Source organism: Dipteris shenzhenensis, chromosome 3 (genome assembly GCF_047967505.1).
Source record: "Dipteris shenzhenensis isolate YYH24624 ecotype China chromosome 3, Dip_SZ_1.0, whole genome shotgun sequence".
In the NCBI taxonomy this organism is placed as follows: Eukaryota; Viridiplantae; Streptophyta; class Polypodiopsida; order Gleicheniales; family Dipteridaceae; genus Dipteris; species Dipteris shenzhenensis.
Window position 1 is genome coordinate 24,250,576 of NC_141598.1, and position 20,639 is coordinate 24,271,214.

A 20,639-nucleotide genomic window follows, 5' to 3' on the forward strand; every position below is an offset into this window, starting at 1 on the left:
CTAAAACAAGTATTGTCGGCATCTAATACTTCTAAAACAAGGATTGTCAACATCTTATACTTTATTTGAATTGTTTAGCTTTGCTAAAGACTCAAGATTGATCTTGCTTGATGTACACATAATGTCAATGTTGTTCAAAATTACAAGTCAAAAAGGTCAAAATTTGATGCTTCATTTTACACTCATGAGAAAGTGTCGAATATATTGGTGAAGATGGGACTAGATTTCATTTATTTTTGAGCCCGCAAAATGCCTTAACAATGTTAGAAACCAGCACATACATTGACCTTAATAGCAATTTCTAACATATGTGTGAAGATCCTGTTAGGATTCAAAACAAAGTCTACATGACCAAGAGACGGGATTCTAAACATAGCTTCTTTTTCAAGCTTTAAAAGCACATCACTTCGAGAACCACCTTGCCACCTTAACCAAAGGTCTTGATAACTAGGTGCTTGTTTCAATCCATAGGATTGGATTTTGTGGTCTTCGATGACCCAACAAACGTAGATCACAGTTAGCCTAACAACCCATTAGGCTAACGTTCAATAGATCATAAAAGCAATGAGCACATTAAAGCATGGTAAAAGATGGTTATGTCGCATGTATTCATGTGCAATCATGCAAGGGGTGTGCTTATTAAACATGGTAAAAGATGGTAACCGTTTTTTGTTCCTTTTTATAAAAGAGACGTCCGCATATTTCCTTCAATCATAGGCAATTGGTATGACTAAGATGAGTCTTCTAATCAAATCCGAAGCTCTTGGATTCTAAGTTTGCATATGATACAACCCTATTTAATAAAGCTCTACCACCAACTTGAAGAGGGGGAGACGTGCTAAAGGTGTATTGCTTGGCTTGAAGTGCCTTGATCACCAAGTACAAATCTATTCCCTTTCTCATAAGAACAAAGTAGTCTCATATATGGGGGTTATTTGGGTTTCAAATTGATATCTACAAAAGAGATTGTGAGCTATCTTGGATGCCTAGTGGGGAGATCTTGTCTGAAAAAAGGACATGTCATAACTAATGCATCATAAGCTATAGCTATCCCTACAATGCAAGCAAGAGATTCCACCATACAAAACGTCTTGTTAGTGCTTTCACAAAAGATCTATGGGATGGCTTGGTCACTTGGTGCACAACATTTTATTGGCAAAATTGGAGGGGCATAGAACACTAGAGCAAGAGTAACTTCGCAGAGTATGATCATGCCCCATGCAAAGGGTGATCTCTATGTTCGTAACTTAGAGATGCACAATTGAGCACTCCTACACAAGCTACTGTGAGTGTTGAAAGCTCTTGCTTCAACAAGGGCTTCTCAAGCATGCCCCTAGAGCGAGGTGAAAGTGGCAATTGTCTCCACATTTTGCTGAGGCTCTATGCAAAAATGCAACCTTTGATTTGCCATCTAGAGGTACGAAAGTAGGAGGGTTATTTGATAGGGCACCGCACGCATATCAACTAGGCTCAATGGAATAGAGGACCCACCAAATCTATGGCAGCTTTGAGCCAACTTCCTTAGCAACCCAGTGAGTGATTAAGGCGATGCTGCTAGGTCAGTTTCCAAGTCGAAGTTCCTACTAGAGCCTTCTTCATGGCCTATCACCTTGCTCTATTCTACATGGCCTTCTTCAATACAAGCTCAGGAGGATCATTTTAACATCGAAGGAATTGTACCCGGAGCGGATGATGCCTTGAGACCCCCTCAAGCAACATTTTGGGAGACACTAGGCCATTGATCCTAGGCTAAGTAGCAAGAAGCACCCAATGGAAGCTTGTGGAAGGACTGACCACGAGAGAGGTGCAGTAGGACCCAAAAGGAGTGGTTATGGTCGGACAAGCCAAAGGAGGTACCCTTCTCCTCCTATACCACCTGCAATGGCAAAACGTTTATGGCTGGATGCCTCACCCTAGAGCCCTTCACAAGATCGTCTCACTGGACGGAGCAACAAGTGCCACACAAGGTCCTTACCAAATTTTGGTCCCCCTTTGGACTAGCCTCCACCTAAGGAAGATATCAGGCTGCTGGCCCACAAAGGCCTTCCTATTGGCCAATAGCCAGAACAGATGAGAAGAGACAAGACATGGCAATGCTGCAGCGCCCTAGAGACGATTTCCCACTGCTTGTAGAGCAGCCTGCAACTCAAAGAACAAGGCAATATTTCCACTGGATTGTTGCTGGGATGCAGACAATTCCACAAGTATTCGCATGGGCCCTCTGGTAATGGTGGCCTAAGCTGACAAAGAAGCAGCATGCCTTCTCCATTGTAATAAGCTCCCCTAACTACTTGATATATGAAGAGAGCATCAGTCATCAAACGCCATACTGAGCCTTGTCTGTCCAAATGTGTGCACACACCATTCATGCAGGCCCTGAACATGCACCATCCATTCATCTACCTAAACCATAACACACTCTCTCTACCCCCCCACCTATCTTTTCCAGAAAAAACTTGAAAAGTATTTTTTTAAAATAAAGCACAAACGCCAAAGTGAACAGCTGGTGTAAAGTTTCACCAAACTAAGTTTCCCTTCATCTCAAGCATGTGGCAATACTGTGCAGCACGAGCCTCAGGAGAAGAATAAACAAACAAAGATAATGTTCAGCATCCATATAATGAGTGCCCAATTCAGCCTAACAATAAATTTCAATACTTGCCACAAAAACACGAACTTCATATAGGAAATCACAGATTGCATTTTATAGCTATTGTGATTCTTATGTTTCTCAATGCTGGTGAAGGATTAGAAAATAGCAACCATCCATACTTTTTGTGAACCCTATTCTTCATTTTCAAACAGAAACAAACCATCCCTTCCAAACAAGGAATGAGTTCACAGAAAGATACAAAATACAAATAAAATCATGCTTGCAAACAGAGCATGAAACAGCTGTCTTTGGTCCACGTTGACATACTTTCTCTGCTCATTCAAATTTTGCAATTCTTCTCAGCTCCCCACAATGCTATGATACTAAAGACCACATCTCATGGATGGCAGGTTACAATTTAACCAGATTCCACTACATCGTTCCAATTATGAATACTCAAGTCCTTGAAGATTATTCTGCAAAGCTATTTGGCTTGAGGGTGCGACACGATAAAATTTACCGCATCCTCACAAGAAACAATCTTGTCAGCCGCTGAGCCTGGTATATTAACTGCAAATTCATCTTCCAGAGCAATGACTATCTCTTCCTTGTCAAGGATGTCCATCTCCAGATCCCTCTGAAACTGAGAGGATAGGGAAACCTGTAGACATTATTGTAATCTTCAATTGACATAGATCTAAAATCACCATTATTCAATGCTCTCTTCCCCTAAGATTATTATCAGTGTCTATCCAGTTTCCTCAACCCTCCAAATCCAACCATGCATGAGCGATTACCACAAGTAAAGCCATATTAAAACAAAGCACTTTAAGATACATGTCTTTTTTAATCCTTCAAAAACAAGGCAATAAATCCATTATCCCCTAAATTCAGACTCCAGAGTCCATTCATGACCTTTACAGAACTTCCTTGCCTCCAATCTTTACAGCTACTTTATTCTTCAATCACACAAAACATCTAAGGTCATATATATATTTCAGGTTATGGGGTCATTTATTGTGTACTGTTTAAGAGAAGATCAGAGAGTTACAGGGGCTACAACAAGCACTTCAATCTCTGTCACTCTACAGCTAAAATAGTTTTGTGACAGTGGCTAGGCTGGTAGTAAGGACGAGAAGCCACAACAAGCCACACTCATTCACTCAGTGGAGGCTGTGTTTCTTCAGTGACCGAGAAGTAGAAAACCAATACTCCGTCATCCACTGAGTGTGTGGCAGCCATTTGAAAGCCATCAGGCTTAGAGGCTACCTAAAGATCCTGGTGTAGCTCAGCAAGGTTAAGTTCTTGGCTGATCTTTGCATTGCCTTGGCTAAGAATCCTTTGGTAAGCACATAGATATCAAGTAACACTTCATGAGTGAGAAAGTTAAAGTTAAGTGGGTCCAAAGCTCCACGAACTATCCACTAAACATCTTAAAGAAGATTCTTTTTATGTGGATGTCAATTTGGTATCCAAGACAACTTAGCCCTTAAAAGAGGTGGTGATGATGCATCTTAGCACTGAAGGTCAGGATAGGAGGCCTTCCTAAAGGCTAGTTCAATGATGAGGATACATACAAGGAGATCTAGAGGACATGTTGTACTTACATTTAGCGCATGGGATATACGAATCAAGCTTCTTCACCAATCTCACCAGCTAGAAGGGACCAAGATATGGATAAACGAACGAAACTCACACTAGCCCAAACCGAACCAAAAGACAACAGAATTTAGCCAAGGTCAAGGCTACTATGAGGGACGAGAAACGGGCGGTATATCGTGAGGGTGTGGCCCTCATCAAAAAGTTTAAATCCAACCAAAAGACCCTCAGAACTGATGTATGGCCGTTTATTGTCTTAACTTTCATCCTACAATGTGGGTAGGATGTGCACATTTTATTTGACTCTGCAAGTTCTCATAAATTCTTGAACACTAACTTGTATAGAAGTTGGGGATTCCAACGCAGCCAAGTGACCACGTCTACAAGGTAGACATGCAAGCGGGAAAGCAAACATGGGATCACCGTGCGACGCACATCCCCTTACTGTCAGAATCACTCCATATATCCAGACTTCATGCTTATGGATTTAGATAGAGTGGATGTAATTCTAGGAAAAGAATGGTTGCACAAGTTAAATGTCCAAACAAACTAGCCGAGTCACAAGTTAACTTCTGTCAAAGGGGAAGTACCGGGTACCCTTCGTATTGTAGGGTGATTTTGATTTTCCCATCCTGCCCTTTTGTAAACTATTGGGAAGTAAAATATATGATGGCAAGTTCTGATTATGAAGTCTACCAATGTGTTTTATGTCCTTTTGCATCTAAGGTTCATAATGTAAATGAGTCTTCTAAGTTGGATGCATGAGAAACACATGCAATTGCTGAAATCAAAACAGAATTTGCTGGTCTATTTCCACAAGAGTTACCACTTGGTTTACCACCCGTTAGGACAGAGTTCGTTCCAGGAGCTCAGCTATAAGCATGGCGCCTTACAAGATGAGGAAGATGAGATATTTCGACAGTTGTCGAAATATCTGCGATTGGGGCAGATCAGGAAAAGTAAATATCCTTGGGATGCTCTGGTGCTTTTGAAGCACAAAAGCACGGAAGTTGGAGGATGTGCATAAACTACAAGAAGTTAGACGAAGTTACAATCAAGAATCGATATCCCCTTTCTAGGGCAGATGACTTGATTGATAGGCTGCAGCATGGTTGGATAAATACGTGTTTCTAAAGGTTAGAAACGTCAGAAACCTGCCTTAAAATTTAGGTCTTTTGCCCAAAATTTGACCTTGGGTAAGATCAACGGCCGTACGTCATACGGCGCCATTTCCAATGCCTCGGGCTGCTCAACGCATGAAACCTGCAATCCCATGTGTCGATCTTGGAGCCCTGTGTGCTTTCAGCCTGCCCTCAGCAAAGTTTTGAGTACTTGCCTTGGATTTTGTGAAGCCCTGCGTGGAGAGCCCTGCAAGCTACGTCAAATTTCAACGCAATCTTCTGCAAGTTGCGTCTGATTTGAATGCTTCAGCCTTGGCCCTTTTGCGTGGACATTGAAGGGAAGCTTCAAGTCACAACCTTCACAGGTAATTTCGATTTAAATTATCACCCCATGGATGCGTTTATTGTCACATGTGGCTGCTATTGCGTCACTTGCTGTTTTCGGTTCGTTTGGGGCTGCTCTGTTGGGCTGGTTTGGGACTAGTCACTGCTCTATTGGCTGAGTTGGCTTCTCTCATTTACTGGTAGAGGGCTGCTCTCATGTACCACTGTTCACTTCCATGCATGATGTTGTATGCAGGTGAGGGCTTCTTGAATTGGAATCTGCTGTCTAGCAGACTTTTTTGAGGGTGACAAGTTTCTGGCATTTGCTATCCAGCAGCCTTGGAAACTGTGCTGCGGTGCACACTTCTGCAATGTAATGTGTTTTATTTTTTATATTTTTTGTGCTGCTGCCATCGTTTTCTTTTTTTCTTTTTTTGGAGCTCAAGTTTGAACAGCAGCTACCCGCCTACCACTATCAATAATCATCTAATTCCCTCTTTTTAAAATTCTATTGCAGACTTAGACTGTAGTTGAACCTTGAGGGTCACCGTGGGTGTTAAAGCAAGCAGCTCAGCAGCATGCCTAAACCTGTCAATCCCCTGTGGAGCGCCCACACCACTATACTAGACGCAAATCCTTTAACAGGGACAGGTGCAAAGGAGTGGAGATGTAATTATTGTTGGAGAGCCTTTCACAAGCTTAGTGACACGATTGATTCGCCATCTATCGGGCCTTGGCGGAAGAGGCATTAGGGGATGTCCTAAAGTTCCCCCCAATCTTGCACATAAAATTATCACAGACAATCCACACCATTTTCATGAGCCTGATTCCTTGGATAGAGCTGCACAAGAGGAGAGTTTGATGGAGGATCTGGATGACGAGACTGCAGATTCCACAGCTTGTGGGGAGTCTTCTCCGGTAAAGAGGAGGGCATGTGGTGAGTCTTCTCAGCAGGTAGAGAAGCGGGCTAGAACAGCTCCTAGTCCTCAGTCTAGCCCTTTTCTTGTTCCATCTTCATCTAGAGGTCACACTACAACTATACCATGTGCATTGACTTCTAAGAGTTGGCACAAAGAGCGCCAACACGTTGCAGATATTGAGATTGGCAGTACAGTCATTGAATGTAATTTTGCTTTCAATGTTTTGAACACTCCACAGTGGAAATGATTAAGGCAGTTGCAACTGTGGGTCTGACAGACACATGGACAAGGGTTCCCTACAAGGCGTTGCACACCCAATATGCTTAACGAGGAGATAGCTAGGATCAACAAAGCAATTGATCCCATTAAGGAGGGATGGAAAAAGTTTGGTTGTAGCATTCTCTCTTATGGTTGGAGTGACATTCAGAGAAGGGGCATTCTCAACATATTAGTCTCTCATGCTGTGGTCGTGGAGCTACTAAACGAGCATCCATACCAATGCAGAATGTAGAAAATGCAAAATGACAGTACTAAATCCTAAGTACAACATAGTCATATCTCGACTATATCTATATCAATCTCAGCATCATTGTCGGCATCATCATCATCAACAACAGTAGGACATCAGGATGGATGGGGCTGTGGAAGTGGAGGCATGAGGTCAGCAATAGAGCGTTGTCGCCCCCCCAAGGGTGCAGTCCTGGTATGTCTCCTAGTCGTAGCTCTGCATCTAACCAGGGCCACTGTGACCCCCGTCGGTCGGGCTCCGACCCTAAACACGGAGGGGATGTCCCCAAGTATGATTTGTGAGTCCAGCCAAACATCGCTGATTTGGGTAGAAGAGGAAACGGGCCAAAACTCCATAGCTATCTCTGAAGAGGCAGTAAAAACGCTCTCGGATCTCATAGTAGACAGGACACCTAAACATGTATCTTGGTGGATCAATGAAACCCTCCGCTGTGATATGTAAGAAGTGATCTCTGTAGAAGCCCAACTTCACTAGAAGATCACTTGGGCCCAACCAAGTCCAGAATGTATGTAGCTGTAGTAGATCCTCACGGATAACTTGGTTGACCTCGTGTGATAGGAGGGGAGAAAAAGGAGTATCCATGCTGTACTGGAAAGGAGACAGTCTGTCCATGTGGAGCCGGAGTCCTGCAAACCATCTCTCTGTGCGTGCATACCAGCACCTCTGGTCCCCCCCACTGCACTCCTCCCTGACTCGATACAGATACGTGATGACCAATGGGGGTGACCCAAACTCCGCCTGAATGATCTCGTGAGGGACCGATGGCTTACCACGGATCATCCATGATAACATGAGAATCTTTAGCCGCTCCACCCTAGCCCACTCTGTATCCGACAACTTTGGCCCCCATCATGGACTGGCATACATCCCTACTGGGCGGACCAAAGAGTCAAAAAGCAACCCTCTGGTCCATAGATGTTGAAAGTGAGAGCGGAAGCACTATCTCTCTAGCCTAGCCAATAAAGCATATCCTCTGCTTAGGCGTGCACGCATCGCGGGTCTCATGGTGAGGATGGGTTCGGAAAAGACGACCCCAAGGTAAGTGTATGATGAAACTATCTCAACAGGGGACCCATCAAATGTGAAATGCTCATCTCGCACGACGGCTTGAGATGTATTGAAGATCATAACATTAGTTTTACCCAAGTTGACCTTCAAATCATAAGCCTCACAAAAGGACTGTAGTGCATCAAGGTGTCTCTGGAGCCCCTCTGCTGAGGAGGACAACAGAGCCACGTCATCTGCGTAAAGTAAAACTGCGTAAAGTAATATCCGGATCAGCATGCCTGCGAGGGAGCAACCTACCCCACCCTGTGCCTACATCACTATCTCAAGCTCATCGATGTAGAGGCCAAACAAGGTAGGTGATAATGGGCACCCTTATTTGACCCCCGATAGTGCTCATGATCTCGTCTATCCATCCAGATCCTATCCGGACTCTACCTGAAACTCGCTCATAAAGTGCCATGACAGCCCAAATGATCTCCTGGTCGTAACCAAAATCCTGTAGGCGTCGTATGAGGTGGGCTCTTAGAACAGTGTCAAATGCCTTGCGGAAATCCACAAAGCAATAGTAAATCCTCTACTTCCGTGCCCTCGCCTCCTCGATGATCCATCTGAGCACGAGAATATGGTCCATGGTCCCATGATCCTGCCTAAAACCAGCCTGTCCCGTTGTTTTGAGTCCTCGACACTCCGCAAATCTACTGACCTCAGAATCAAGTACTAATGCATAAATCTTGAACGTGACATGTCCAATCATAATGGTCATGTAGTTCTCCGGGTTTATGGGATCCCCTGCCTTGTGGATGGGTGAGATAGTATTGATGGTCCAAGTGCATGGGAACCCCAAGCAAACAACTTCATTAAATAGCTTGGCTAAGATCGGGGCTAGAGATTAATCCCATATGCAATGAACTCAGTGCATAGTCCCTCGTGATCCTTCGCTCGACCATTATGAAGTTTCATTACGGCATCCTTTACCCCCCCTAGTGAAGAGGGCGCAAGATGTGGGGCGTGGCATATGTGATAGGTTAGGGGCTGGTTGATTTGGAATATCATAGAGCGTGCGTGCATAATCAGTCCACACCTGATTGTGTCAGTGAGTGGTGGGAGGGATCATCCCTCTAGAAATCTCCACCAAAAGTCCTTAGAGTTGTTACTGAACAGAATGTTCAATAGCTCCTCCTCATTCTGACGCACGAAGTCAAGTTTCTTCCTGCGTATCAGACGATGATACTCGCGTAGCGTCTCTAGTTTGCCCGAAAGGCTGTTTTTTGTTTCGAATCTGAGCTGTTAGGACAGCATCTATTGGGCCCATATCCAGTGCCCAGAGATCCCTAGCAAATTCATAATCCTCACAAAGCTTTATCCTTGCATCTTGGCAACAAAATTTACTAACCAAATGCTGTCCATTTCCCACCTCTACTCTCAGCCAATGATCAATCTCAGTAGCAATCACTCCCACCTTCTGTAAGGTCTTAGAATTGATGAAACTATGAGTGCTACCGCTGTCCACAAGCATGCGAACAATCTTGCCATTAATTTGCCCTTTCAATCTGATAGTTTGAGCACTTTTGGCACCCATCAAGGCACGAAAAGAGAGAACATAAATTTTTTGCTGCGCATCCCAATAGATCTCCTCCTCGTCCATAGGAGCATTTCCATTTGCATCCTCTCACACAAGAAAAGGTATAGCAACATGATGCTCCACATGAAAGACTTTAGGCCAACGACCTCGCATGTTACATGTGGGCTGAGTGTCATCGAATTGTATACCATGCATATTATGTTCATTAGCACCACTGGGATCAAAGGGGAAATCAGCCCCCTTCATGGCTCCAACATCTGGAGCTTCTTCCACGACCTGTGCACCCTCTAAATCATCATGAGTGACATCCAAAGTCTCAAAAGCATCCATTAAATCCTCATCATCCGATATCTCAATAATCATGCTGAGTTTTATAGTACCACTGTTACGCATTTTGCAAACTTCCCGATGCTCAAGAGTCCACTTCTCACCACACTTAAAGCATAAGTTTGCCCGCTTTCTGCTGTCCATATTGCTTAGCATACATATGGCATCTTGATGCCTGTAACAGTGAGAAACCTCACAAACGGTGCTGCTGCTGATTTCCTATCATGCCAATCAGTCACCTTAGGTTTGTTCTCAGCATCATTTGCATTCCCATATGCGCTGGCCGCTGTCATCTTATACTTGCTGGCATATTTGGGCAACACCTCTGCCAATTGGGCTGCACGCTCAATTGTTTGAGTTATGTGCCTTCACATCTGCAACAAGAGAAGGACTCAATCCCTGGATGAAACGTAGCAATTTCCCTCTCCAAAAGCACTGCAAGTACTCTTGGACAGTACCAGTCTACGACAATGCATAGAATTCAGCCAAGTATTGCTCCAGTATGAGCAGGGATACAAATGTGGTGATCATCAACTCCTTGAACTCCTTCCATGTGGCTGGCCTTTGAGGCAAGTCCCTCATATAATGCCACCAAGTATGTGCATAGTCCTGCATATGCGTACGCGCAAAGATTATGCGGTCCTCATCCTGCTTAGGGGAGAAGCGGAAATAATCTTCCAGCTTCGTAAGCCATTCCTCCAGCTCATTAAGAGAGCGAGTGTCCCCTTTGAACTTATGAACTGTGAGTTTGTCCTTGATATCCTTGGCTGCATATTTCCTGTGTGTGTAACCTCTGGAAGTGCGGGCATCATCACGCTTGAGGTTCACATAATCAGAGAAGGACATCTCAAGTTTGATGGCCTCAGGTAGGGCGTTATATGAACGCAAGGAATCTGCCAGCATGTCATTAAATGGATGGAACTGGTTCGTGACTGGTTGGTAAATGGACGGGTTCATGACTGACTGGTTTAACGGACGGGCTCATGGCGTGGGCGTGGCGAAAGCAGCAGTACCACTTGCTTCGCGTTTGCAGCAGTGCCATTTTGCAGCAGCACCACTTGATTCAGCCAGCACTCAAACCTTGCGTTACCTCTGATTTTCTCCACTTCTCTTTTTTTGTTACACCACCAACAGCAACACGAATCTTCCAATCAACGAACCTTAAATGGACAGGTACAAAGCCCAAGGAAAGAGCTTTGATACCAATGCAATGAAGAGAGCAGGGGCTGAAATTGGTGAGGGCCAGAGATGGCAAGAAAGGGGGAAAGAGAAGAGGGGAGAGGAACGAGGGAAGAGAGTGATAGGAGGGAAGGGGTAGAGGGAGAGGAAGAGAGAGAAAGAGAGTGAGGGGAAGAGAGATAGAGAAAGGTTGGAAGAGAGAGAGTGTAGGCAGCATGTAGGAGGAAGGAGGTGGGAGTAGATAGGATTAGATGTCACGTCAAAAGTACACAAATAGGGTGGATGTAGACTTATGTAGTCCCTCCACATTTCCCACCCAAGAGGCCTCCAAAAGTCCTCCAAATTCCCCCTTTTTCCCCTTCATTACAACCATGATGTGGGAGATGGAAAATTGGACCCACCGAAACAACTTGACTGGGCCTAAAGCAATCAATTGCAAAGCCCCTCCTCCTTTCAAGGAGGTAGAAGCTTACGGGTGAAGACGGGAGCTGACCCAATGCGCAATGAAGTATGGGTGGGTGTGGCTCTTGGTTGTATGGTTCAACTACTAGTCCGCGGTATGGGCCGAAAATTGAAAATAATATAGACAATCTTGCCCTCGCTATTATCCCACGCAGCTATCCTACACCTTCAAGCACCTGACAGAGGTCTTTACTGAGGTCTCTTCCAAGTAAAGTCTTTGGACTGTTGCTACTAAGGAAAGTAGCAAAACTGCACTCTGATAACACGAAGAAAGATGTTCCATTGGAAAAAAGTAGTAGAGTGTCGGTAGCCACATTGCTGTTGACATATCCTTCAGAACAACCGTCAATATTTTTGTCGATCTTTACGATGATTACTAGTGCCTATTTAATACCAGCATCTATACCAACAATGAGGCTTAAAAACTTACAAAAAGTTGTTTTGTATACCTCCCATAAAAATATTAGTTTATACCTTTGATAGAAAAAATGATTGAAATATCTTGAAAAATATTCATGAGGTTGCATACAAACTAGAATTGCATCCACATATCAAAGTCACCCAGTCTTTCAACATCAGTAGACTTAAAGGGCACTAAAGGTTGAAGATAGTCTTGTTTCGCCCCAAGAACTTATGGAAGTCAAGGACCTATGTTCCACGTGAACCTGAATAATTTATCAATTTCAAGGAAAGAAAACTCAGAATAAGTTCATTCCGGAGTTCAAACTTAAGAGGAAGGACAGCTCTAAGAAAGACTCAACTTGGGAGTCCATTGTTAGTTTGCAAGTGAACTTTTTCAATTTCATTCAAGAGTAAATGCTTAAAAGAGGGGAAGCATATTAAGTATCTAGTGCTAATCCATGACTTAGTAGACTTAATCCAACAAGGTTAGGGGGCCGTGGGATGAAGGGAAGTTGGCTAACAAGGGGCTAGAGGACTTAGAACAATGATAAACGGCCCATTAGCTCTATTTAGCCAAGACGCTTTCTAGAAAGAGGGATGCTCTTCTATATAAGAATGGCCAAGGCTATTGGGTTGGCATTCTCGTGTGTTTACACCACTAAAAGGTCGGGTCTAGATCATGAGCCGTGACTCATGCCTCTACATGGCAGATCACGGGATACTATGCTGAAGTTTCCTGGAGGTATGGGACACCAGAGCCATGGGCAAAGCCTTATGGGAGTCTGATCTCTGGCCCCATGATGGGGTGTGGCTTAAAGATATCACGCACTCCCTCTCATACCTCGCATTCTCGATCCATCTATCCTATAGATTACACTTGCTGCAGGAGGAATCAATCGTATGCAATTTGAATTTGATAGAGGATGAAGAGATAGAGATTCAATCACACAGTGCACCAGACAAGGGCCCAGAACCAAACAACCCGACCCCCCCTAAAGGTATTTTCTTACAACTCCCAGCAAATGCTTGGAAGGAAGATTACAAGCTGTAGCCAAAAAAATGTATCTCAGCTGAACAAGCCTCAGCCAGAACTGTTTCTCGTATGGCGAGAGATGGTGCTCTTTTTCCATGCCTCTCCCTAGAAAACTACTATCTTTCATGCATTTGACCAAGGTCTAAAACATTTCAGACCCTCAGCGCCTTCCAAATATCTTGCCTCCTCAAATACAGGGCAGCACCCCTAAAATGAGGGGAACAAGCCACTGTCCAAATCCTGCTGGAAACATCTGATAAAATTCGACTGATGGATCAAGAATGCGAGCTGTGGAAAGGAATGCGTGTCAAGGTGAGTTGCCTACTAATCTTTATTTGGATTAACTGCCTGTGATTGGAGTGTGTTTAGGGTTAGATTTTAGTGGAAATGCATCATGCCAGCCAGAAGTAGCAGGTTGGCCATGTATAATTCAGAAGAGGAAGTCAGTGGACCACGCGGGGTTAGCCCTGGCCAATCTCACGGTTAAGAGAGGGAAGAATCACATCTTGTTCAAAGATGGCAAGAACTGTCTCTTTTGAAGTCATCAGTAGATGACAGCAGTGTGACCTAGAATATAGGAGCAGATTTAGAGAAAGGGGAGAAGTTAGAGCAGCTGCTGTGTTGTAATTGTTGAATCGGGACAATACAGACTGTGATCTGGAGTTGCGGGTGATTAAAACCTGAGTTCAAGGAAGCCTTCAACAAGTTCCACGGAGATTTTTTACAGGAGTAGATGGAGCATCTCTTGTATCGGGTCAGTGTGGGCCCACAGTGGGGGGTGGGGGGGGCGGAGGGATAGATGGGCCAGTGCCCCACTTGTGAATCCCTAAATGAGGACAACGTGGGAGCCAGCTATACCAGCTGCTGATGTGCAGCACCTTAGGTAGTCCTGCGGGCAGCATGCCACGCACGTGCTGTTGTAATGCAAACGACATACGCTGAGACAAGATTTGTAGACATGCCGCTTCAGTGACATCTCTGGCCGATTAGGAACCGATTGACATAGAGATCAAACAGTAATTTCCAGTTTTATGGGAATATCGGTAAGCTGTATCAACTTAGAAGTGAGGCAAGCATCTTCGATGGACATTTGAAATTCACATAGAATACAGTCAAGACACGGAAATAACAAAGAGAAGCCCCAAATGCAACGTGATGACGTTAGTTGTGGCATGAGCAAAGCGCAAATTGCGATGAGAAAGAACAAGTCTGAATTTCCGATCGTACGCCCGATAGGACATGTGGAATATAGAAAGTAGAGCATCGAATTGATGTACATTGCTGAGCAAAGCGAGAGGTAAAGCGCGAAACCTACCTGAGAGGGATCAACCTTCTCTGAGGATTGGAGGAGGTGAAGAACTCGGTGAGTGACGGCATTTTTGTCGAGGAAGGTGAGAGGGGAATAGACGGCCTGAGTGAAAGCAGTCCGGTGCTGGGGTAGATGAGTTGCGAAAGGCGTGCGCAGGGCGCCTCTGAGAGCCCGGAAGCTCGACTGCATCTTTTTACTTCTTCTCAGTAACTCTCCTGCGTCTCAGTTCATTATCAAAGCCTTCACCTCCCCTCATGAAGGAAGAAAATGGTATTTAGTGAGCCCATTCCCGGGAGGAATGGCTCCACCAGCCATTGGCCAGCAGGAGCCGCTTCCCGACCGGGAACCGACGCCCAGAATCACATTCCCGGCTGTCGAACGAGGACGTGTGTCGATATGGCACATGCCAGTTGTACATTCGTCACTATGTCAACGCTTCGATGGTCCAAACTCTAGGTGGTCAAAAGCAACATTTTGTCCACAGACGGCCAAGGGTGGCGAGCTCACAGCACGATGCCACTTGTCCCTCGCTTTCACACAACTTGCACATGCTCTGATCGGTTGTGTCGGTGGTTCTTGGAAGGGAGCCGGTATCATTAATTACCATTCAGCCCCAAATCAACGATCGAGATGCATCCTCCACTGACTGCCATCGTTGATAGAGAGGAGGATGGCTGGAGATGTGATTCAAGGCTAAAAGATGATTCGCCTAATGGTTGAAGGAATCTTGTAGGTCCAAATGGCACACCAACCACTACATTTCCCGCCCTTTTTGTTTCTTTAGCCAAGGAGTTGGGCGGCCTGCCGTAGCGAGACACTGTTTCTTTTCCTTCACCGTCTCACCTATTGGTCCTAGGAACCTGTCCTCCACTTTTTCTCCATGTCCAGGCGCATGGTGTGAACCTTGCCTTATGGTCTTATGTACATGGGAGGAAATACCATGGGAATGGGAAAAAGTGGTCCAAACCATGATCAGATGTATTTCCTAATTACCTTCCAGAATGGGTTAGGTCGGAGAGAACACATGGCATAGCATTTCATATGTCTAGGAGGTGGGGAGTCATCATTCCATGCTTCTAAATCCTTGAAAAAAGGGATCCCATTCTAGCTACTAGGGGCTTGAGGCCATGGTCCAAAAAGTGATGGGTTTAGGATGGGAGTAATGATGACAAAAAGATTCCCATCCGATATCCATGCTAGCCCCATCCATGTGCTACGGCCCTTAGAGGGCATTCTCACGATGCCCAGATCAACCTCTCATATTTTCTACGTTGCACATTCGAAAGATACATGAGAACGGAAGAAATTTCCTTTTGTTGGGAAATATCTGATGTTGGTAGCAATCAATCCGATGAAATTAAATTGTCTAATTCACTGCAATGTCCCAAAAGAATTAGAAAACCGCATTGCACACTAATTTCACCTCAAATCTCTGAAGTTAGCGCGAGGTCCTCAAACTATGGCGAAACTTTGCAAAGTACAATATTTAGCTAATTGTGAATATTGAAACGATCATCTTGGCATCGCAGGAACGTTCTCTTATGGACTTATGTCATGGAGGGGAAAAAGGGGGGAAATAATGATGGCTATTTTGGATGCTTTTCCCTTGGAAGAGCCTAATTCTGGTGTTTTTCCTATGATGCATGACATAATGATCCAAGGGAAAATGAGATATGCTATAAAGGAAATGCCACATCAATGGTTCTCAAGTGTGTGGGAAATAGTAGCTTGAGGTCTAGAGCATGGAGTGCTATTTCCCATGGTCCCACCCTATTTCCCTTCTATTTCCCATGGTGCATTTGCATAGCATAACAGAAATAGCTATTTCTTACGTATTTCCCTTCCATGACATAAGGCCCTTAGAGTCGGTCCCCATTGACTGGCAGACTCCATTCGTTTGATTAGAGGGCCTCCCCGCGCGACTACTAGGGCGGAAGGGTTGGCATTGCAGCTGCTCGACTAGCAGTGTGAAATCGTGCTCCCATGAAGCAAGCCCTGCTGTGTCGGAAGTATTATTGACTTCTGACAATGATATTTTAGGCTATTTGAGCCAATCACACACAGAACAAAGTCCAATCAAAATCTTTCAACAGTGCGCTGCTGGGCTAGCAAGCCATGATATCGAAATACTGGGAGAGCATTGCAGCGCTGGGGAGGAGGATCTGTCAACAGAGCATTGAATGCGGGGCTGCTCATCTAGAGTGCTAGTGGGGTTCTCTCGGGGAGGCCCTCTTATCTAGACTCAACTATGAGTCCCCCCGCTTACGAGCCCCATTGAATTATCACGACCGGCTCACTATTTTTTTTGGCTTCATCGACAAATAAATCCTGGGAAAATCGTCGTGGATAGCTTGAACGGTTGCTCTACGAGTTCTCAGTTTCTTAGTTGCATGGTATGTCTTCCACATTTTCTCGTACTGACTTTCGTTCCATACCATTGCAACCGAGGAGGAGAGCCAAGACCCTCACAGCACTCCATCGGCGACCGCCAAGGATGCATTTGCAGAAGAATCTTGCAAGCATGATTCGAGGACTTCAATCCTCTAGAAGAGGGCACGTCAGCTCTCCAACGGGAGCAGAGAAGTTCATAAGACTTTGAAATTGTGAAGTGTTGTGTTCGAGAAGCAGGTGACTGAGAGAGGCACTCATTTTGCCGTTGTTGAAACTTCGCAAGAGACGAGAGAGGTAGAACGCAGGGAGAGGGAGGACGCGCATCGACTCCACGTCGTGAAGATGGGAGCAAACCGGCTTGCTTCCATGGAGACCATCACCAAGGACAACACACTAGCAATTCGCAACTCCTTGAATTGTGTTGCGCACTCAGTTGTTCTAGGAAAGGACTTGGTTTTTGCATTCATGCTCTCCTCTATGGAATGTTTGAGTCTTCTTTTCATAGTTCCACTGCTTCCATGCAATTGTGAAATGAGGTGTTTTTAGTTGAGCCACGTGGCAACCTAATTTAAGCTGTGAGCCACGTGTCATTCTAATTCAAGCCGTGATCCTAAAAGGATGGTTTGCTTTTTGCATCGTGGTATTGCATGATTGTGGAGCCGTGATCCTAAAAGGATGGTTTGCTTTTTGCATAGCGGTATTGCATGATTGTGGTTGCCTATGAGAGTGGAGATCTTGCGCGTAGTTCACGTCCCTCATCCATCGTGCTAAATCCTTGTAGATTACCTAAAGTCGAAAGGATCGTCAAGCAGAAGCGCTTCCATATCGTCAGCTTACGGTCTTCACCGTTCACACTCTGTTCTTGCCTAGTATTAAGGAGTCTACTGGCTGCTACCACTAGATCGTCAGCTTAGAGTTTTTGCTGTTGAAATTGCTTCTTTAGTTTCCACGGTACTGGATCCCCACAACTGTCTGTATTTGAGGATTGCTAGGGAGCGTGACATGAACATTTAGTCTAGGTCCCAGGACGTTGTTGAGGACCTTCGAGAACTCAATTAAGTGAAGCTCAGAGGTCTAGATTTCAATCCGACACAGAGTCAGAGTTTTGTGTCGTGCTTCTATTTTTTCCATCTCCACCTGGATATAAAGAAATTCCTACAGACTCCGAGTCGAATCCGACCCTGAAGCCGGGAAACCCATTTCCCTTGACCTGGGGCTTGAAATCAGGCTGAAAGGCTGGCGGGAATACGGCTAGAAGGAATACTAGCATTGCTGGTTTTCTTCCCCTCCAATTCAGTTGAGGGGACTACGCTAGCTCTACGAACAAAGATGCGCCTGAATGGCACGGTCTTCTTCCTCTGTCATAAATCCATTTTCTTTAAATGAGATGAGAGCTATAGTCTTGTGATTCGTTGTATAATCCAAAGCTCTAGAAATCAATCTCTTATCATAATGATTTATAGTAGAACTACGAAATTGATATGGCAAAGAGAGATTGTCTCTACCATCCTCTGTTATTGAGTCAAAGACCCACAGAAAGATAGGGAGGGAGCGAATGCGCAACAAGGATTCAATTTCACACGCATTTGCAGAGAATAGAGAGGCATAGAGAGGTATATTGCGCACAAAATCCTTCTTTCTTACTTCGACGCTATGCTCATCAGCCACTTCAAATCCTAGCCGTTAGGTGGTGCAAGGAGAGAGTGCTTCTTCTCCGGTTATGCTCAAAAAAACTTGCAAAGCGTTGTCTGTGTGAAGGTAAGGTCGCCCTTGATGCGAAGAATTCAACCAGAGAATCCTAGCCGTCAGGTGGCGCAAGGAGAGAGTGCTTCTTCTCCGGTTATGCTGCAAAAGAACTTGCAAAGTGTTGTCTGTGTGAAGGTTGTAAGGTCGCCCCTAATACAAAGAATTCAACCAGAGAAACGTTTGCTCAGGGTTATTGGTGAGAAGCAACCAAGCGCAAAACGTGAAAATTTTGCAAATTCCATGCTTGCTACACTAATTCTTGAAGATGCAAAACACTATGTCGAGCTACTCAATGGAGAAACAAGGTTGCTTGTTGCGAACCAGATTAAGAGAAAGCAAAAGGCATCGCTCGTGAAATAGACAAAGACAAAGCAATTCAAGTCCTCAGGATACGAAAACGTATATCAAGGGAGACGAAAAAGTGCAATCAGAGGGAGGCATGGGTGGCATGGCTGCAAATGGACCTGGAGGAGTCATTTTCGGACTGCCATTCCTGCAAATGTGCGTCCCAATGCCTGGATCAACAGCATATTTGCCACCCAGGCAGGCTAGTGTGCCCGTGACTTGTGCAGCTGCTTCCACACCCTTTTACGCTACAGGAGGAGGGCAGATACAAGAGCAAGGATGAGGAGTCAGAGCTGCGGAGAAGCCATGGGGAAGGATGAGAGTTGGGCGATGATAAGGGAAGATGGGATTTGAGAGGCCTAATTATAAATGAAATATGGGCTTGGAGAATAACGCCCATAGCACCCGCCATTATTCCGAAAGAGGCTGAAAGCCTGGTGGTTGATGAAGCTTTGGAGGCGTTGAGCTTCATTTGGAGAGGTCACTTGAGGCTGCTCGTAGGCTTACGTGTGCTGCTGCAGATGCTTTGAGCTTTGAACTTCCTCCGCTTTCACTCGCAAGCCTTCTCAATAATCCTGAATGGTTTTTCTCTCCAAATCTCTATCACAAGCAATGGATTCCTATCTCAATGAAATCTCTCGCACAGAATAAGAATGAACCACAAAATGAATTGAAATCCTCACAAGGAAATCTCAAGAAATGAACGGAAATCTCTTAAGCAATGATGGAAATTTTCTCTCAAATGGACCGATGAAGATCTCTCAGCGGAAGTGGACTCTCACGGAGAACACTCAAGAGAACTCTCAATCTCACAATCTCTCTCACACTCTCAAGAATCGCAATGCCTCAGCGGAAGGCAAGGGAGCTCTGATACCATAACAAAATATGAAGAGGGGAGAGGAGAAGAGTGGAGATGAGGAGAGAGGGCACAGCTAGAGAGCACACCACAAATGACTAACTGTACACTAGATTTAGTTGAAAAAAATCATGCAAATGGGACTCGATGGACATGATTTTTTGCAAGGGACTAAATCTAGTTAAGTTTAAGTCCCTTGAAAATTATCATGGCCATCTAATTCCATTTGCAAGACTAGAAGACCACTGGTGCATTTTTTGAACTAGAAGAGAGGACGCATGGGCTAAAACATGGAAAATGTTCATTCTTAACCATGCAAATGGGATACGATGGCCATGATATTTTTAATGGGACTTTGTTTGAGCCAGAAGGATGCATGGGCCAAAACATGGAATGTTCATTTTTGACCATGCAAATGGAATCTGATGACTATGATATTTTGCACGGGCCTCAATATAGGTGAGTTTAAGTCCCATGCAAAGAATCGTGGCCATCATGTCCCATTCTCATGACTCAAAGACCACCGTCGAATTTCTTTGAACTTAAAGAGAGGATGCATGGGCAAAAACATGGAAAAGTTCATTCTTGACCATGAAAATGGAATCTGATGCCCATGACATTTTGCATGTGCCTCAATCTAGATGCATTTAAGTCCCTTGCAAAGTATCATGGTCATCAAATACCATTTGCATGACTAAAACTAGTGCATTTTTTTGAACGAGAAGGGAGGATGCATGGGAAAAAACATGGAAATTTTATTTCTTGACCATGTAAATGGGATTCGATGCCCATGTTATTTTGCATGGGCCTCATATCTAGGTGAGTTTAAGTCCCTTGAAAAGTATCATGGCCATTGGATCCCATTTTCATGACTAGAAGACCATCGATGCTTTTTTGTGAACCACAAGATATG

The 20,639-nt window shown here is 44.6% G+C and overlaps 1 protein-coding gene across 2 annotated transcripts; it reads right to left on the bottom strand.

The window, feature by feature from the left end:
* Positions 1-2,765: 2,765 nt before the first annotated feature.
* LOC147903544 (acyl carrier protein 2, mitochondrial-like) lies at positions 2,766-14,646 on the bottom strand. Of its 2 annotated transcripts, none has more exons than XM_087372949.1 (2): positions 5,384-5,499; positions 2,766-3,254 (listed from the first exon to the last, which is right to left on the bottom strand). In XM_087372949.1, exons 1-2 carry the CDS (start codon positions 5,465-5,467, stop codon positions 3,078-3,080), a joined length of 261 nt encoding a protein of 86 aa, XP_087229075.1. In that variant the 5' UTR covers positions 5,468-5,499; the 3' UTR covers positions 2,766-3,077. The 2 variants fall into 2 exon arrangements, with proteins under 2 accessions (XP_087229075.1, XP_087229074.1); XM_087372948.1 differs by lacking the exon at positions 5,384-5,499 and adding an exon at positions 14,395-14,646 and having other exon boundaries at positions 2,771-3,254.
* Positions 14,647-20,639: the final 5,993 nt, after the last annotated feature.

Excerpts from the sequence above, each read along its gene's own strand:
- LOC147903544 (XM_087372948.1), bottom strand. The coding sequence starts at position 14,577 with ATGCAGTCGAGCTTCCGGGCTCTCAGAGGCGCCCTGCGCACGCCTTTC. Across the intron at positions 3,255-14,394 it reads AGAAGGTTGATCCCTCTCAG|GTTTCCCTATCCTCTCAGTT; the intron begins GTAGGTTTCGCG and ends TAATGTCTACAG.